This window comes from Semicossyphus pulcher, unplaced genomic scaffold (assembly GCF_022749685.1).
Source record: "Semicossyphus pulcher isolate SPU_LCO1_2020_fin unplaced genomic scaffold, fSemPul1.0.p SCAF_1, whole genome shotgun sequence".
NCBI lineage: Eukaryota > Metazoa > Chordata > Actinopteri > Labriformes > Labridae > Semicossyphus > Semicossyphus pulcher.
In genome coordinates, this window is record NW_027211603.1 from 33,154,881 (window position 1) to 33,169,408 (window position 14,528).

The 14,528-nt window shown below is 39.5% G+C and overlaps 1 protein-coding gene across 1 annotated transcript; it reads right to left on the reverse strand.

Moving 5' to 3' along the window:
* Positions 1 to 4,762: 4,762 nt before the first annotated feature.
* ccne1 (cyclin E1) lies at positions 4,763 to 14,271 on the reverse strand. The gene is made up of 12 exons (XM_069661478.1): positions 14,200 to 14,271; positions 13,631 to 13,680; positions 13,331 to 13,418; positions 12,645 to 12,707; positions 11,596 to 11,762; positions 10,428 to 10,563; positions 8,695 to 8,841; positions 8,452 to 8,547; positions 8,147 to 8,281; positions 6,948 to 7,059; positions 6,662 to 6,819; positions 4,763 to 5,402 (listed from the first exon to the last, which is right to left on the reverse strand). Exons 2-12 carry the CDS (start codon positions 13,642 to 13,644, stop codon positions 5,217 to 5,219), a joined length of 1,302 nt encoding a protein of 433 aa, XP_069517579.1. The 5' UTR covers positions 13,645 to 13,680; positions 14,200 to 14,271; the 3' UTR covers positions 4,763 to 5,216.
* Positions 14,272 to 14,528: the final 257 nt, after the last annotated feature.

A 14,528-nucleotide genomic window follows, 5' to 3' on the forward strand; every position in this document is an offset into this window, starting at 1 on the left:
TCAATCAATCAAATTTTATTTGTATAGCGCCAAATCATAACCAGAGTTATCTCGAGACACTTTACAGAAAGAGCAGGTCTAGACGGACTCTTTGTTAAGTTATTCAAAGAGAGGCCCAACATGAATCCACCATGAGTAGCACTTAGCAATATTCGGCACATTGGCAAGGAAAAACTTCCTTTTAACAGGCAGAAACCTCGAGCAGAACCAGACTCATGTTGAACAGCCATCTGCCTCTACTGGATGGGCCGAAAATGGGATAGAAGGAGATGCAGGATAGAGAAAGGCAAAGAGAGCAACAACAACATATGTTCTTGTTACAACAACAACATATGTCCTTGTTACATGAACAACAACAGACAAATACTTATGGTTACAATGCCAATAATAGTGGTAGACTAGGGTGAAGATTAACAAAATAAATAAATAAATAAATTAGCGAGAGAAGCAGAGTAATGATAAAGGCTGAGGTAATCGTAATTGTAACAGTTGAAGTCAACAGGTCTACTATTAGCATTAGCAGCAACAATAATGATACTATGGGGAAGGCTGATGTTAGTAGTTGTTGCAGTGGAGCAGGTCCACAGCAGCAGGTGATCTGCAGCAACGATCCCCAGGAACCTTCAAGACAAGGGAGCACAAGAACTCCCGGGAAGATATGTGGTTAGTAATGTTAATGGGACCAGAAGATACAGATTTAATGAGCTGCATTAATATGACAGAGAGAGAGGGAGAGAGAGAGAGAGAGAGAGAGAGAGAGAGAGAGAGAGAGAGAGAGAGACAGAGAAACACAGAGAGAGAGAGAGAGAGAGAAGCTTGGTGTGTCAGATCCCCCCGGCAGTCTAAACCTATAGCAGCATAACTATGGGCTAGTCCAAGCCTGAGCCAGCCCTAACTTTAACTTTATCAAAGAGGAAAGTTTTAAGTCTACTCTTAAAAGAAGAGAGGGTGTCTGCCTCCCAGACCCTGACTGGGCTGATAATTGAAGGCTCTACCTCCCATACTACTCTAACAGTGAACAACCCCTGTCTTGCTATACCTCAACATCTCTTTCTTTCTACCACACGAGTTCGAATGCTCCTTTCATCCTCTCTATAGTCTCCACATGCATACACACACACACCTCCTCAGCCCCTGCCCCCTTTATAGCCATCTTCAATATTCTGCAGGCTAGGGATTAAAGTAATGCTTCTCTGATTTTAAGTTTAAAGATTATTAATAAAAAAGATATGTCGCCCTTCTTTATAACACTATTAAGACAGTTTTCAGATTGTCAATCAGTTAACCTGCACTGAAAAGTCTGTGGTAGGACTGATCAAACAAAAATAAAAATCATCAAGCTTCAGACACTGAAGAGACTGATCAATAAATGATCATGTTGTGATCAGTCGCATGTATGGAGCCTGTCTATGAAAGTTAACATATGTTGGACATTATGTGGGTTTTCAAATTGAGGATTGTGTCAAGACATCGAGGTTTTAAAAAAGGGTAATTGTTCATGTTTATGGTAGTTAAAAGCACTTTGTGCATATATATGCTTTAAACTCTGAACACAGTTTAAACAGGTTCTATGTTTAATGAAATACAGGCTGACATATAGTTCGGTCCATCTATTTATCCAGACATGAAAGATGTTATCTCAGTGTAATATTTATATAAATCAGGTGTAGGCTGTAACCTTTATCATATTACGGTATTGATCTTATACCTTTAAAATTATTTTAATTGATCTTAGATTTTAATCTATTTCCTATCTTTAAAATATAATGGACGATCGAACATTTCAGCATTAGGAGTCTGGGACTCCAGGGTCTGGGACCCAAGAGGAAAATCATTCTCGTACTACTAAGGAAAAGTATAACTGACGAGTTATAATTAATGTTCAGGGAACTATAATTCAGTATACTTGCATTGCATTGTTCTGAATGGACCTGTTTTATATTTTAATGCTCTGTTTTGCTTTGCTCTTCTTTTAATGTTTTTAATACTCTGTTTTTAACTGTGTAAAGCACTCTGAATTGCTCTATGCATGAATGGTGCTATATAAATAAACAATTTAAGGGGATTATTTAATTTAAAAAATGTTAGGGTGCGCACAACCAAGAAAAGTTTTTGTATTTCTTTCTGTGAGGTGAAGCTATGGAACAGTTTAAATGATGAGCTCAAGGGATGTCCAAACATAAACCAATTCAAAAAGAGGTATTAAGGATATGATTTTCACAAGGTACAGGGATGAAGGTGTTTGATTACAACCAGGTGTTTGTTTACTGTTTACTTATTTGCTTTGTTATTTTCTTGTACATTTATATTGATAGTGAGTTCATATTTTTGGTTACAATAAATAATTATGTAAATATTGACGTTATATATTTGATATGAACATATTAGTAATACATTTGTATTAAAACATATATAGGTAAGTTTAAGTAAATAATTATTGAGGTTTATATATAAGGAAGTTCGAAAATAATTGAAAAATGACTTATGGAAAGGGGGTGGGATGAAATAAGTTTGTACTTCTTCCCACTCCTTTTCGGACGTGTATACAGAGTCATCAAGTGTTTGACAATCTAATACTGTCATTAGTCATTAAATGCTGTGTACAATGTTTAAATGTAACAAAATGGTTAGTCCTGTATTGGATTATGAGGTTATAATATAAGACATCTAAGATATATGTGTAAAGTGTTCAAGCTATATCTCCTCTACAGTTGCACCACCTGCATTTTGTACGTTACAACTGAAAAAAATATATATTTTTGTATAAATATATTTGAAAATATATTTTTTTATGTCTGTCACTGTTGCTACTTTTTCTAGCTCCACTTGATTAAAATAAAGGCTTTATTCTATATTTATCTATTGCCATGTTGATTCGGGGCAAAGGAGCCTTTTTCTCCATACTCAACATTTAACTTGGAGTGAATGAGTTCAGAGTTGACTAAACTATCTCTGATCAGACATCTGGAACTGAAAACTTGGTTTCCCCAACAGAATCAGTCAACTCACAGTTCAGTCAGACAACTCACGTTTACTCACATTACTTGTGTTTGGCGTCTCGGCTCTGACCTCATCACTCCTCACAGATTTATTTTACATGCAGAAATTTGAGGAGTCATGAGATAATATCTTAAACCCCCCTGCAGGCCTGCAGGCCTGCAGGTGGATTCTGGGGTGGTGGTGGGGCTGAGCGCAGTACTGGTGCAGGAAAAATGACATAGCAGAGGGACAGACCGGAAATCTTGCAGCTTAGATAGACTGCCAAAGTGGGAGGAAGTGTATGTCAGAGTGTGGAGAGTGATGCATGTCAAGTCTGAAATCAATGCAGCTTGAGTTGCCTGGCTGAACTAGCTTACAGGCCGGTGTCGCTCCATTTAAGGCTCAGAATTAGTTAAACCGGCTTTATGGAACTGGCCTGTTGTGTTGTTGTGCTTATTTTAAATGTTTTCAAATTGCCTTTTTTTGTGATTGCTGTAATGATGTGGACTTAGAGGTCTAGACAGCATTCTTTGTAATGTAAACTGTCATGTATTAATTGATTGAAGCTAGTTGGACTGCAGTGACAGTAACTCACTGTCAAACTGGTGTCATTTTTGACATAAAAAAACTTCCAAACACTGAAGTTGCGAGGCAAGCTTCACACAGGCACACATTGACATGACTTCCCTTTTATCAAATCCTCAAAACCTAAAGCAGACAGTCCAGAAAAGGTTATCCCTCCTGCATTCTTCTTCACAAAGTTAAAAGGTATACATTGTGTGCATTTTCCCTCCTTGTCTTCATTGGAAGTCGAAACATAGACAGGACAGACCTTGTACATTTAATCATCTTATCACACATTTTAAATAATAAAAAAACAAAAAATAAAAAAAACAGTCGGCCACTTACCACAGCCGATGCATCAAGGACTTTGCCTATGTATATAGGGTGCCTGCTCTACCCACTGAGCTAAACCAGCACCCCAATGGCACTTATTTTCAATTGTAAATTTGGGTGGTACTCGACTCTAGACTTTACTTGGACTTGTCTTGAAGTACTTAATTCTGCGGTCATTAAATACACACTGTACATGTCTGAACTGAGTGGGGCCAGTGCTTAAAAATGTACGTGTCTATCCCTGATATCCATTTTGATCTAGTCAGTTTGTTCTAGCTGGTGACAGTAACTTTGCATTTTTCTCTTAGAATAAAAGACATAGTGACGGCAACACACTGACATCTAGTGGAACAAAACCAGAGTGCATCTGTGACTGTACATGTAGAAAGTCACAACACTATGGGTGGTTACAATGAATGAAATCTTCTTAGAATGATAGTTTAATAAAAAAGAAAATGAGCAGAGACTGTCTGTAATGGAAAATATGTAGCAGCACTTTATTTTAAAAGTCAAATAGAAATCTTACATTTTGGCAGTAGGAAAACAAAACCAGTTGGGATAAAAATAAAACTTAAATACAATCAATATCTTAGCTTCAGAAGCCTGGCTGGTTCACTTGTCATTTAGGTAGCCAAGCTACTGGTCCCTAAGCAAAACAAAGCCATGCTTTTTCCCACAAAATGGCAGAGTAGAACCAACAACAACACACTCTCATACACACACACACACACACACACACACACACACATTCTTTCCCCTCCATCATACAAAGCCCAGTTTTATAGCAGCACATAGAGTCAAATATGACCCTAGGAATAGTTTTTGGGCAATGAGGCCACTATAAGAAAACACCCCCCACCCCCCACCCCCATTTCATCATGCACACATTCATACAGGCAAAAAAAAAAAAAAAAAATCAAGTAGAGACTCAATAAAATGTCTGAACGATTTGGCCTCTGCATAGAACATAAAACGAGGCAACCACTAAACGAAGGTGTGGTTGCTAATTAATGCATGCATTTGGAAATGCAATGCTATTAAAAAAGAAAAATCTCCTCTTGAGCCGTCCCAACCCAAACGACCATTCACTTCGTATTTCATCCAAACTCGATGGTTAAATAGTTCAGATTCCTGTGGGGATATTTTCTCCGTGTGGCAGCATTTCCCAAACTTCTTTTGGTTTGTTTGCTTCCACGACTGAGACATAAAAAAGCATCTAGATCCGAGAACTCTGCACGACTGCAGAGGCACAGCTGTTGAGTTTTTCTTTCACTTACAGCTGTAATGTAATAATGTAATCACGATTTGTTGTCGTCTTTCCAGTATAAGTCTTCGTTTCACTATTGTGGAAGGAAACGTTCTGGGGATGGAGTACGCATCCTGGGCCTGATTTTGGGCACTGCAGCATCCACTCGGACAGACTCTTCTGTTTTCTCACTGCTCAGGGGTGGAGTCAGGACACCTGATGGGACCGGGCAGCTGCTGTGATGTTCCAACTCCACATCCCGGTAGGAGTAGGCCTTTTCCTGCACACAGCAAGAACACACACACAGGATAAGCTTTTTAGAAGTTTAAAAACTCTAGTTTACAGACATAACGTCTTTGCAGTACTGTCAGAAACAGGCCCTGTCCATCAGCTTATGAGGTAATTATAAATTTAAAATGGAGGATATGTGTTTGAGGATTTTGGAAAAGCTTATCAAACTTTCGATGAAAATATTTAGAGCGGCCTCTCTTAAATATGACGACTAAAATTGTAAGTAAAGACCCTGAGTCGACTTGCATTTGTCAGTAAATTATCGGCACTTTTGTTTTCTAGCCTGGCTGGCTGTTTAACTGAACCCAACAGCGTGACGCTTAAGTGTTCATTGTTCACAAGGTTTTTTAATGGGAGACCAATGATTTGCAGAGGTCTCCGCTTCACAAACACAGACCTAGTAAAACCAGTAAATAAAGCAGCTTCACGTTAGAGTGAGCAAGAGCTGTAGATTGAATATTCTTGAGCTGACAGATCCACATATATATCAGAGATATCTATAAATGTAGCGTAAGAGGTAAAAGTCTTGTGTAATAGAATCTGAAAATGTCTTACAATGCATTACAACCCTCAACACTATCCCTGAAAAGTGTGCAGTTTTATACCTGATCTGAGCTACCCCAACTAAACAAGTCCTCTGCTGAAATCGTCTGTAAAAGATGATGTGGCCCACACACACTTAGCAGCTTACTTCCTAATTTTACAGTTGACTTTAATATAATCTCCCTGACAGCAAATTGTTCAATAATTCTGCACATGGCCTTGCACTAACAAAATCAGTGTTGCCTTTGCCTTATAACTAGGGTTGCAGCAGTGGTATGGAAATTAACATACCATGTACATTTATTTATCTACTGTATTGATATCTAGTATTAGTATTATTAAAAGTATTAGTTATTTCAATAAAAGTATTTTCTCTGTCATTCATGTTGTTTAATAGAGAAGTATAGTTTGTAGTATAGAAGTATCCACTCATTTCTAAAGAGAGATTACTGTTTTTAAAACTCTTCTTCACCTGACTTTTTGTTCAAACAGGGGTATGTAAAGATTTTCAAGGTGAAGAAACTTTACACTTTTTCAATTAAAAATGTACGTCGGTCTGTCTGAAATAAAGTTGTTTGTCAAAACTTCTGTTTTCACTCTTTTAAAGGGTCACTGTGACTGATAATGTGGTGCAAGACTGTGTACCTGATGTAAAATGAAAATCTCATACTGTTGCCAACCTATTTACAATACTTTCTCACTTACCAGCCATGTTAGGTAGGGGGTGTGGGTCTGGATGTTGTGCATATTGTCTGCCGGGATTCCCGAGAATGTTTTCATAGTCGACCCACCAACCTCCCGCAGAGCTTTAGCGAACGGCACCATCCACCTCACGCACTCCTCTACCTCGACCCTCTTCAAAGCTGCAGGGGCAAAGGGATGAACTAAGTGAGATGTCAAGGCAATACAGAAATAAGTATATAAAGTATACTTATTATACTATTGCTCAAGAACAAGACAAATCTCCAAATAAAGATGAGTGATTTTCTACCTGAGACGTTTTCCACCAGCTCCAAAGAGGAGAAGTGAAACAGGGCTGAAGCAGCGAGGACGCCATTGGAGAACTCAAGGCAACGCATATCAAGCATGCACAGGTCCAACAACTGCAAAAAAAACCCACAGACACAGGATAATACAAGATCAAATACTTTACAACATCTGTAGTGTTTATGTAAATGCTGTCTCTGTCATATATGGCAAACATTTTGAATAAAATAACTTATTGCTCTTCAAAGCTACACTGATGACTCTGAATGGCAGCAACACGCAGAACATGTCTTTGTAAAGGGATCATTTTTATTGGTGTTCTCTGGATTTGAGCAAGTAAAAACCTAACTTGCTAATCCTATGTACAGTTTACTGACACTACAGCTGAGCTTTTATATAAAATTTTAACTCTCTCCAGTTTTAGTGGTGTGTTTTTATGCATCTGTCCGTGCCGTTAGTGTGACCTCAATATCTCAAGAACAACTTAGGGATTTCTTCAAATTTGGCAGCAGCTTCCACATGAACTCATTATATTTTGGTGGATAAAGATCACAAAACAGGCTATAGGCCATCACTCAAGAATTACATAAGAATTTTCAGAAAATGCCTGACATTATAAAATAAGGCGATAAAAATGTTTTCATTTAACTTGAACCTGTGGTGATTGTATAGATCTTCTGTGCCTGATTAAAATGTGTGTGAATCATCCATGTGTTAAAGCTCGTAGCTTATTTGCAGCATCATCCATATTTTAATCTTTGCCCTGTGACATGGCTACAACTTTTTGATGAATCATCATACTGAAGGAGCCTGAGAACACTGACAAGACATTTGACCGATTCTGTTTCACTCAATTCATTTACACATCATCAGCTTGAGTGGTTAGAGATACAAACATTGGTGGCATTTCTACCCCTTTTACTCTGGTACCTCTTTAAATAAAAAATACTTAAGCTGAACTGCACAGTAATGCCTGTGCTCTGTCCAGCACTACTGCTATTACTCATAAGTAAAGTTCTGAGTACAATGAAATATGACGAGAGAATAAAAACTGCTCAGCATTCAGTTGTAGTCAAATTAAACAGGACAGTGCAGACCTATTAAAAGCCAACTAATGTGCCATCATCTTTCTTTATTAATTATATAACTATTGGATTTAAAAACGTATAGGTAAGGAAGAAAAAACAAACATAAACAACATACCTCTGTGATTTGTATGAAGGTTTCCTGGGGGTACCTGGGGATGAGCAGCTCGTCCGTCTCCTTCAGGTAGGCCACCTGCATGTAAACATTGAGCCAGGAGATGGGAGTCTGTGGGCTGAGGCTCCACTTCAGCTCCTGTGTTAAGAGAAAATAACAGACAACCTGTTGGTGATGGACAAGTAAAACCCACACAGTTCCAAAGTTCCAAACAAGTTTTATAAAGCACACACGTGTTGATACTGACAAACAGACCACCTCATACAAATGTGTCATGGATGAACGAGTAACACGTTCAAGTTTTTTACCTTCATAATAATGACTTCCATACTGAGAATCTCATCTTCAGAGCAGGCATCGTCTGTTACATAGGCAAACTGGTAGATCTTGGGAGGATACATCTCCTGGAAGGGACAAAAACAAAACAAGAGCATTATAACAACCAATCACCAACCAACATACTGTCAAATGTTTCAGAGGAAAGGGTCTCTTTGTATTGTTTAATCATCCCACTTCAGATCCTGTACATCCAGTCCTTAATCCTATCTTACCTCTACTTTGGCAGCAATGAAGAGACATGCGATGCCGATGAGCTGCAGCGTTGATTTGAAGACGTTTCTCTGTGTGGCCATGAAGCGATCAAAGTAGTCCTGAGCGAGGTGGTACGTCTCTCTGTGCAGTTTGTAAACCTCACTCACCTAAAACATTAACAAACATACAGAACATCACTGAATTAATGATGCCTCCCAAAAATGTAAAAACTATGCCCTGGTAGGTTTGCTTTTGTGAATCAACTAAGGACATTAAATGTCATCAGGAGGTTCACACAAATGATAAAAACAGTTTTATCACTGAGAGAAAGAGATCCGGAACAAGAGGCACTTCACCATAGCAGGTTTTTTTTTCATATGGCTGATAGTCTTCAGTCAAAGGCCAGAATTATACATGTGTGCTGATTCTCAAATAGCCTGTGGCATAGGATGCAAGATGTCTTGTTAGCATTTATAGATTGGTGAACTGGTGTGTCTTTGCCGCGAGATGATGATGTTTGTGTTGGAACTGGTAGGTTTTGATCTACAGTTACTTTTAGTGAATTTACTGCACAAAGGAAAAGATCAACACTTAATACGGCTGTAAACGTTGAGACTGGAAATCACCATTTAAGGCAGGCTGTAGCATCTAGCTGCACAATGTCCTCTGTAGTTTGATGCAAAGCTACCACAGTTGTTGTGGTCCACGTTGCAATGACAAAAAGTTACAGTTCTGGAAAGGTGCACATCGGGCTGCAGCGTTCATTCAAAGAGGAAGTATAAATCCTGTTCAAGTGGTGTTGACGGGAGGCGAGAGCTTTAGTGTTGGACAGAGCAGGACTATTACATGTAAACATGAACATCTGACCATGAATCTTCCACAGAGTATTTTTAAAAGGACAAAGAATGAGGATATTGGTGTGCAGAGACTAGAGAGAGATCTGGACACTGAACAGATGTTAATTTGGTTTTTGTTGGTTTGAACTTTGTCAGGCTGTTTTGTAGTGTCTTTAATTCGGATTGTTAGGGGCTCATCCCGGTCCAATATACAGTTTATCCCTGTGAGATTTATCTGAGTGCCATGTTATTGTATTCCGATAGCAACCTGAAACATAAGGATTTGTTGTTTTCTGCAGTTGTCTTTGATTTATTTGATATCTACTTGAAACGCACATCTGGACTTCTGACTGTGATCATGTGTGGTTAATTAAAAACAGTTTATTGTGTGAATTCTAGCATAGAGGCTTATAGAAACTGAAATATAAATCAAGTTTTCCATAAGTTTAAAAGAGGCAATATAAATATACATTTACATCTGATCTGCCCATCAAAAAGAAAATATCTTGATCTGCCTGATGAGGTCTTTAATTACTTACATGCGGTTCCTATCACAGTTATGAAAAGGAACCAAAATCTTAAGTCTAACGAAGGATGGATTATCTTGGAAAATAGATTTATCATTTATGCTCATTAGAAATATTCTCAAAAAAAAGTTTTTTCAAAAACTATAGAGGTCCACCTGCATGACAGAGTCTTGCAGGTGGACCTGTCGTCACTAGCAAAAGTATATTAAGACTTAGTTGTACAGCAATGTTCTGTGTAGTTTATTAAGCAGCTTAGTTGCTGTTAACAGAGACTATGAGACTCCATTTAATCTTAAAGTGCAGGTCAGTAGTTGGTTATAAATGCAGCTAAAATTATCATAATGACATGCGATCTTTACACTAGCATTGACAGCAAGGCATTCCACTGACCTCCATGAGCCAGTCCAGAAGAATGGCCCTCATCTTGGGCTGCAGATGAGGATGCTTCTCCATCATGTGGACATCCCTGGTGTAGGTCTTATCCTTCTCCAACATGTTGCTCCATACCACGTCCTTACTGGCCCAGCTGATGAAAAAATACATGGGTGACTCAAAGGTGACTCTTTCAGTATGATTTTCAGTGGACAGATATATGAAACAATATAAAAAAAAAGAAAGAAAAACTGAATGAGTATTTTTCAGTTCAGTAGCTCCTGGGCATTACAGAGCTGTATTTTAGCCATAGTGAGGGATGAGGCAAATTGAGATGAAGAGGAAAAACTACAAGTCGCAACCACACAAAAAGCAATACTGTAAAAAGAATACATAGAAGACATGTATACTGTCAATTTGCCGTGAATTGTTTATCTCCAAAGTGGCTTGACAGTGGGGCTGCACGGTGGTGTAGTGGTAAGTGCTGTCGCCTTCGTAGTTCGAACCCCGGTTCGGATGAAATGGACCTTTCTGTGTGGAGTTTGCATGTTCTCTCAGTGCATGTGTGAGATCCCTCAGGGCACTCCGGCTTCCACAGTCAAAGTCCACACTCGTTAGGTTCATTGGTGACTCTAAAATTGCCCGTAGGTGTGGATGTGAGTGTGAAAGGTTGTCTCTCTCTATGTGTCAGCCCTGTGACTGACTGGTGATCAGTCCAGTATGTAATCCTGCCTCTCGCCCAATGACAGCTAGGGTAGGCTCCAGCCCTGAACAGTTACCCTCACGCTGACCAACCCTGGCTATTTGTTGAATCTGTTCAGACCACTCTCTGCTCTTCCTCTGATGCAGTGGCAGAAACAGCAAAAAAGTGACTCATTTTCTCCTTTTAAGTTTTCTGCATGAGTGATTATAACATTGAAAACACCCGTTACTAATTAAAGAAGAAGACATCTGCTAAAAGCATCATTACGAATCCATTATTTCTTGAACTTCTACAGGGTAGAAACAATTTTGTCGAGTTAATTTTAAAATGCTGTTGTAGAAAAGGCTGAATTCTATTTATTCACTAATTCAAAACCTTTTTTTCCCCGTATGTCTTTTATTTAAACCCCTCAGTATGCGCTAGTGAAACAAGAGAAAGCCTAGCCCAAGAGATTAGCACACCCCACAACACAGCAGTACTCACCACAGCGCAGGAAGCGGGGCGCAGTGCACAGGGGTTGCAAATATGTATTTGAAGTTGTAGTGGGGGAAGCCTGCATTTATCAGAGCAACTGGTTGGTCCTCTTCCTGATCAGGCGTGGGGATCCACCTGTGTGGACTCGTGTAACCGGCCTCGGGACTACAGCTCAGCTTCACAGGAGAGAGGGAGATCACAAAGATGACATGAGGTAAACATGAGTGTATGGTCACAAAAAAAAAGAAGAAAACTTTTGCCGGACAACATTATTTGAGGAAAAAAAGATGTTTCATATCTGTCTACTACAGGAAAACAACTGGTTTTCCCTTTTTGTTGTATTTGCTGGACATGTTCACATCATAGCATGATGCAAACTCCTCGACTGTTATTAAACTTGTCCTGTAAAGCTTATTTATCAAGTGCTCTTGCGCTATATGAAGAGACACTGCTTGTTCACAGCAATGCTAAGTAACCGTTGTAAGACTTAGGATGTCGGTTAGTGATAGTACATTTTTTACAACTTGTTGGAAGATTCTGTTGATGCCCTGCCCCTCCCTTTTATGCCAATACCTGAAGTCCCTTTAAAAAGAACCATGGACACATGGTTTAAGACAGGTGATGTGCATGTTTTGACACAAACACCCCTTTCCCACCAAAATAAGTGTGTTGATGCAGGTTTTTAAGACCCGGGAAGACTAATACTAATAAATCGGTTGTCTCTTTTCCCATTGCCAGTGGAGTATACTCCTTTCGGTCACTTTTCTACTTCGTCACCGTCTGACATCAAAAAAGTGCCAGAGGCAGGGTTAGTAAACAATAGCACACACAAAGAACTTACATTATTACTCTCTGGTAAGCAGCATGGAGATTAGCGTACCGACGCGGGTTTTGTGTTCCCATCAATACCGAGGCAATAATTACTCGAGTCTACTGCAGAGTCATTTGACCGGGGTCTGAATGCCGATTGCAACCTTTCCCACTAAGCAAAAAAGCTGGCTGTTAGTGGGTTTTTTGACCAGTGGGAAAGGGGCTAAGGTGTGTCAGATTAAGCCTACCTCACAGTCGCGCTGCTTCTTTTTTGTCATCTCTGCTATCTCCTCATCCAGATCTTGTAAATACTGAAAGAGAGAAAAAATAGTTTTGTGTGTGACTCAGTTCATGTGTGTTTCTTAAAGGTAGAACCTGAATCCTGTCCTGTGGTTGCTCTGTAAGCAACAATAAAAGTGACTTATAAATACAACAGTAGTAATAAATTAGTATTGCTCAGTAATACTTAATACAACCTGATTCTGATTATGGTGGTGGAGAGAACTGCCTAATATGTCAGTCCAAAATCTTAATTAGGTGTTAAACTGAGATAAAGGCCATATAGCGTGTGCTCATCAAATCATTCAGTGTCCCCTCGTGCCCTACGAATGGGGGCTTTTTTATCCAGGAGAGCCCGCTTCCATAAGGATAGAAATGTTTAATTAAAAAAAAAATCCAACAACTTTGTATTGATTTTCCATGACCCCTCTCCATAAGGGCACATAAAAACCATGCCAGCAACCCCCCCCCAACAGAGCCACTAGGTCCCCTCACTATATGATAAGATTCGTACATTCAGATGCTTCCTGTATTTGCCTTGTCTGTTTGAGACACTGGTTTTATATTTTCGCTGTAGACTTTGGCCAACATATGTTGCTGAAAATGGGGTTTAGGCCACTTGTAGGCTTGTCTTTCAGCCTTTCAGACAACTTACAATGGCAACATCTGCCTTCCTCTTCCTCGGTCGTACTGTATTTTCTTTGGTCACCTCGGGAACTACAGACTTCGCTTCTGTTTCTTCCCTGTGGCAAAACAGAACAAAAACTTAGCTGCAAGTCACCACAGTAAACACGAAACACTTAAAAGTGTGGACAAAGACATTAATATGGTCAATATATGGTCCTGTAGCAACAGGCTAACTAGTCGTTTGGCTCAACTTTCCTGTGTCGTCACACACTTTCATTGACGCGCTTAAAAAAGCCAAAACCTTAGTCTAAATGATTGTTTGACTTACCGTTTTCCTGGCATTATACTCAGGGGGTCGAGGTATGTTTCAGAGTAAACCTGTGAATAAAAAATGGTTTATTTTAGAGTAAAAGAAAACACATTCACAGACTCCCAACCCCCACTCTGAACTCCCTCCTCCTGACAAAGCCCGGCTCAGCCTGGCGCGGGGAAATGGAAACGGTACGGAATGTTACATGTCGCCAAAAACCACCATAGAGCGCAAACATATGCATTAAACTCGCCTGAGGCAAAGAACAGAAGCTATATTATGAGCCTTGCGTTGTAATTTTGAGTATTTTTAAAGAGAAGTGGGGTATTTTCCCACACTAACTTTGGACAGCTGGCTTGCCACATAATGGCCGAACAACAGGCGCAGCTCGGACGCCTATTTTCTCTTTTCACCGCTTAAAACCATAAGCAACAATAACAATACATTTCCTTATAAAGGCGACAAGTGTGGGCATCCATATAAACATTTGATTCACTGTCCGCATTCAAAGTTGTCGAAGTAAGCTGAGTAAAAGTTGTAGCTGATAGTTTAAGTGAAATAACTTTGATCATGCTTCATCTACTCACCCCAAGATCCTGCGCTTGAAGTTCACTTGTATCCACTTTAGGAAATAAATTAATTTCGTATAATTTCCCCGCCTGTTGGTCTGACCTGTAGCTGCTGTGTGTGTCTCCAGACCGGGCTGGTTCCTCTGAGCTGGCGCCTTGTAGAGAACAGATGACTTCAGGCATCAACGTCAGGGAGGGGTGCATTTAATTTGGCGCTAAACCTCCGGCTTCACCACATCTTAATAGTCTCATTTCAATTCCTTTCAGCACATTTTCAAACCTGGAGTGTGTGCTAAACAATAATGTTGGATATAATCCTGTCTATATTGTGCTTAAGAAAAGGAAAA

Bases quoted from the DNA above. Each gene is read 5' to 3' on its own strand.
- ccne1 (XM_069661478.1), bottom strand. The intron at 11,763-12,644 runs GTAGGCTTAATC...TCTCCTGTGAAG, and splicing joins AGAAGCAGCGCGACTGTGAG to CTGAGCTGTAGTCCCGAGGC. The intron at 7,060-8,146 runs GTATGTTGTTTA...TTTTTTTTGCAG, and splicing joins CCTTCATACAAATCACAGAG to TTGTTGGACCTGTGCATGCT.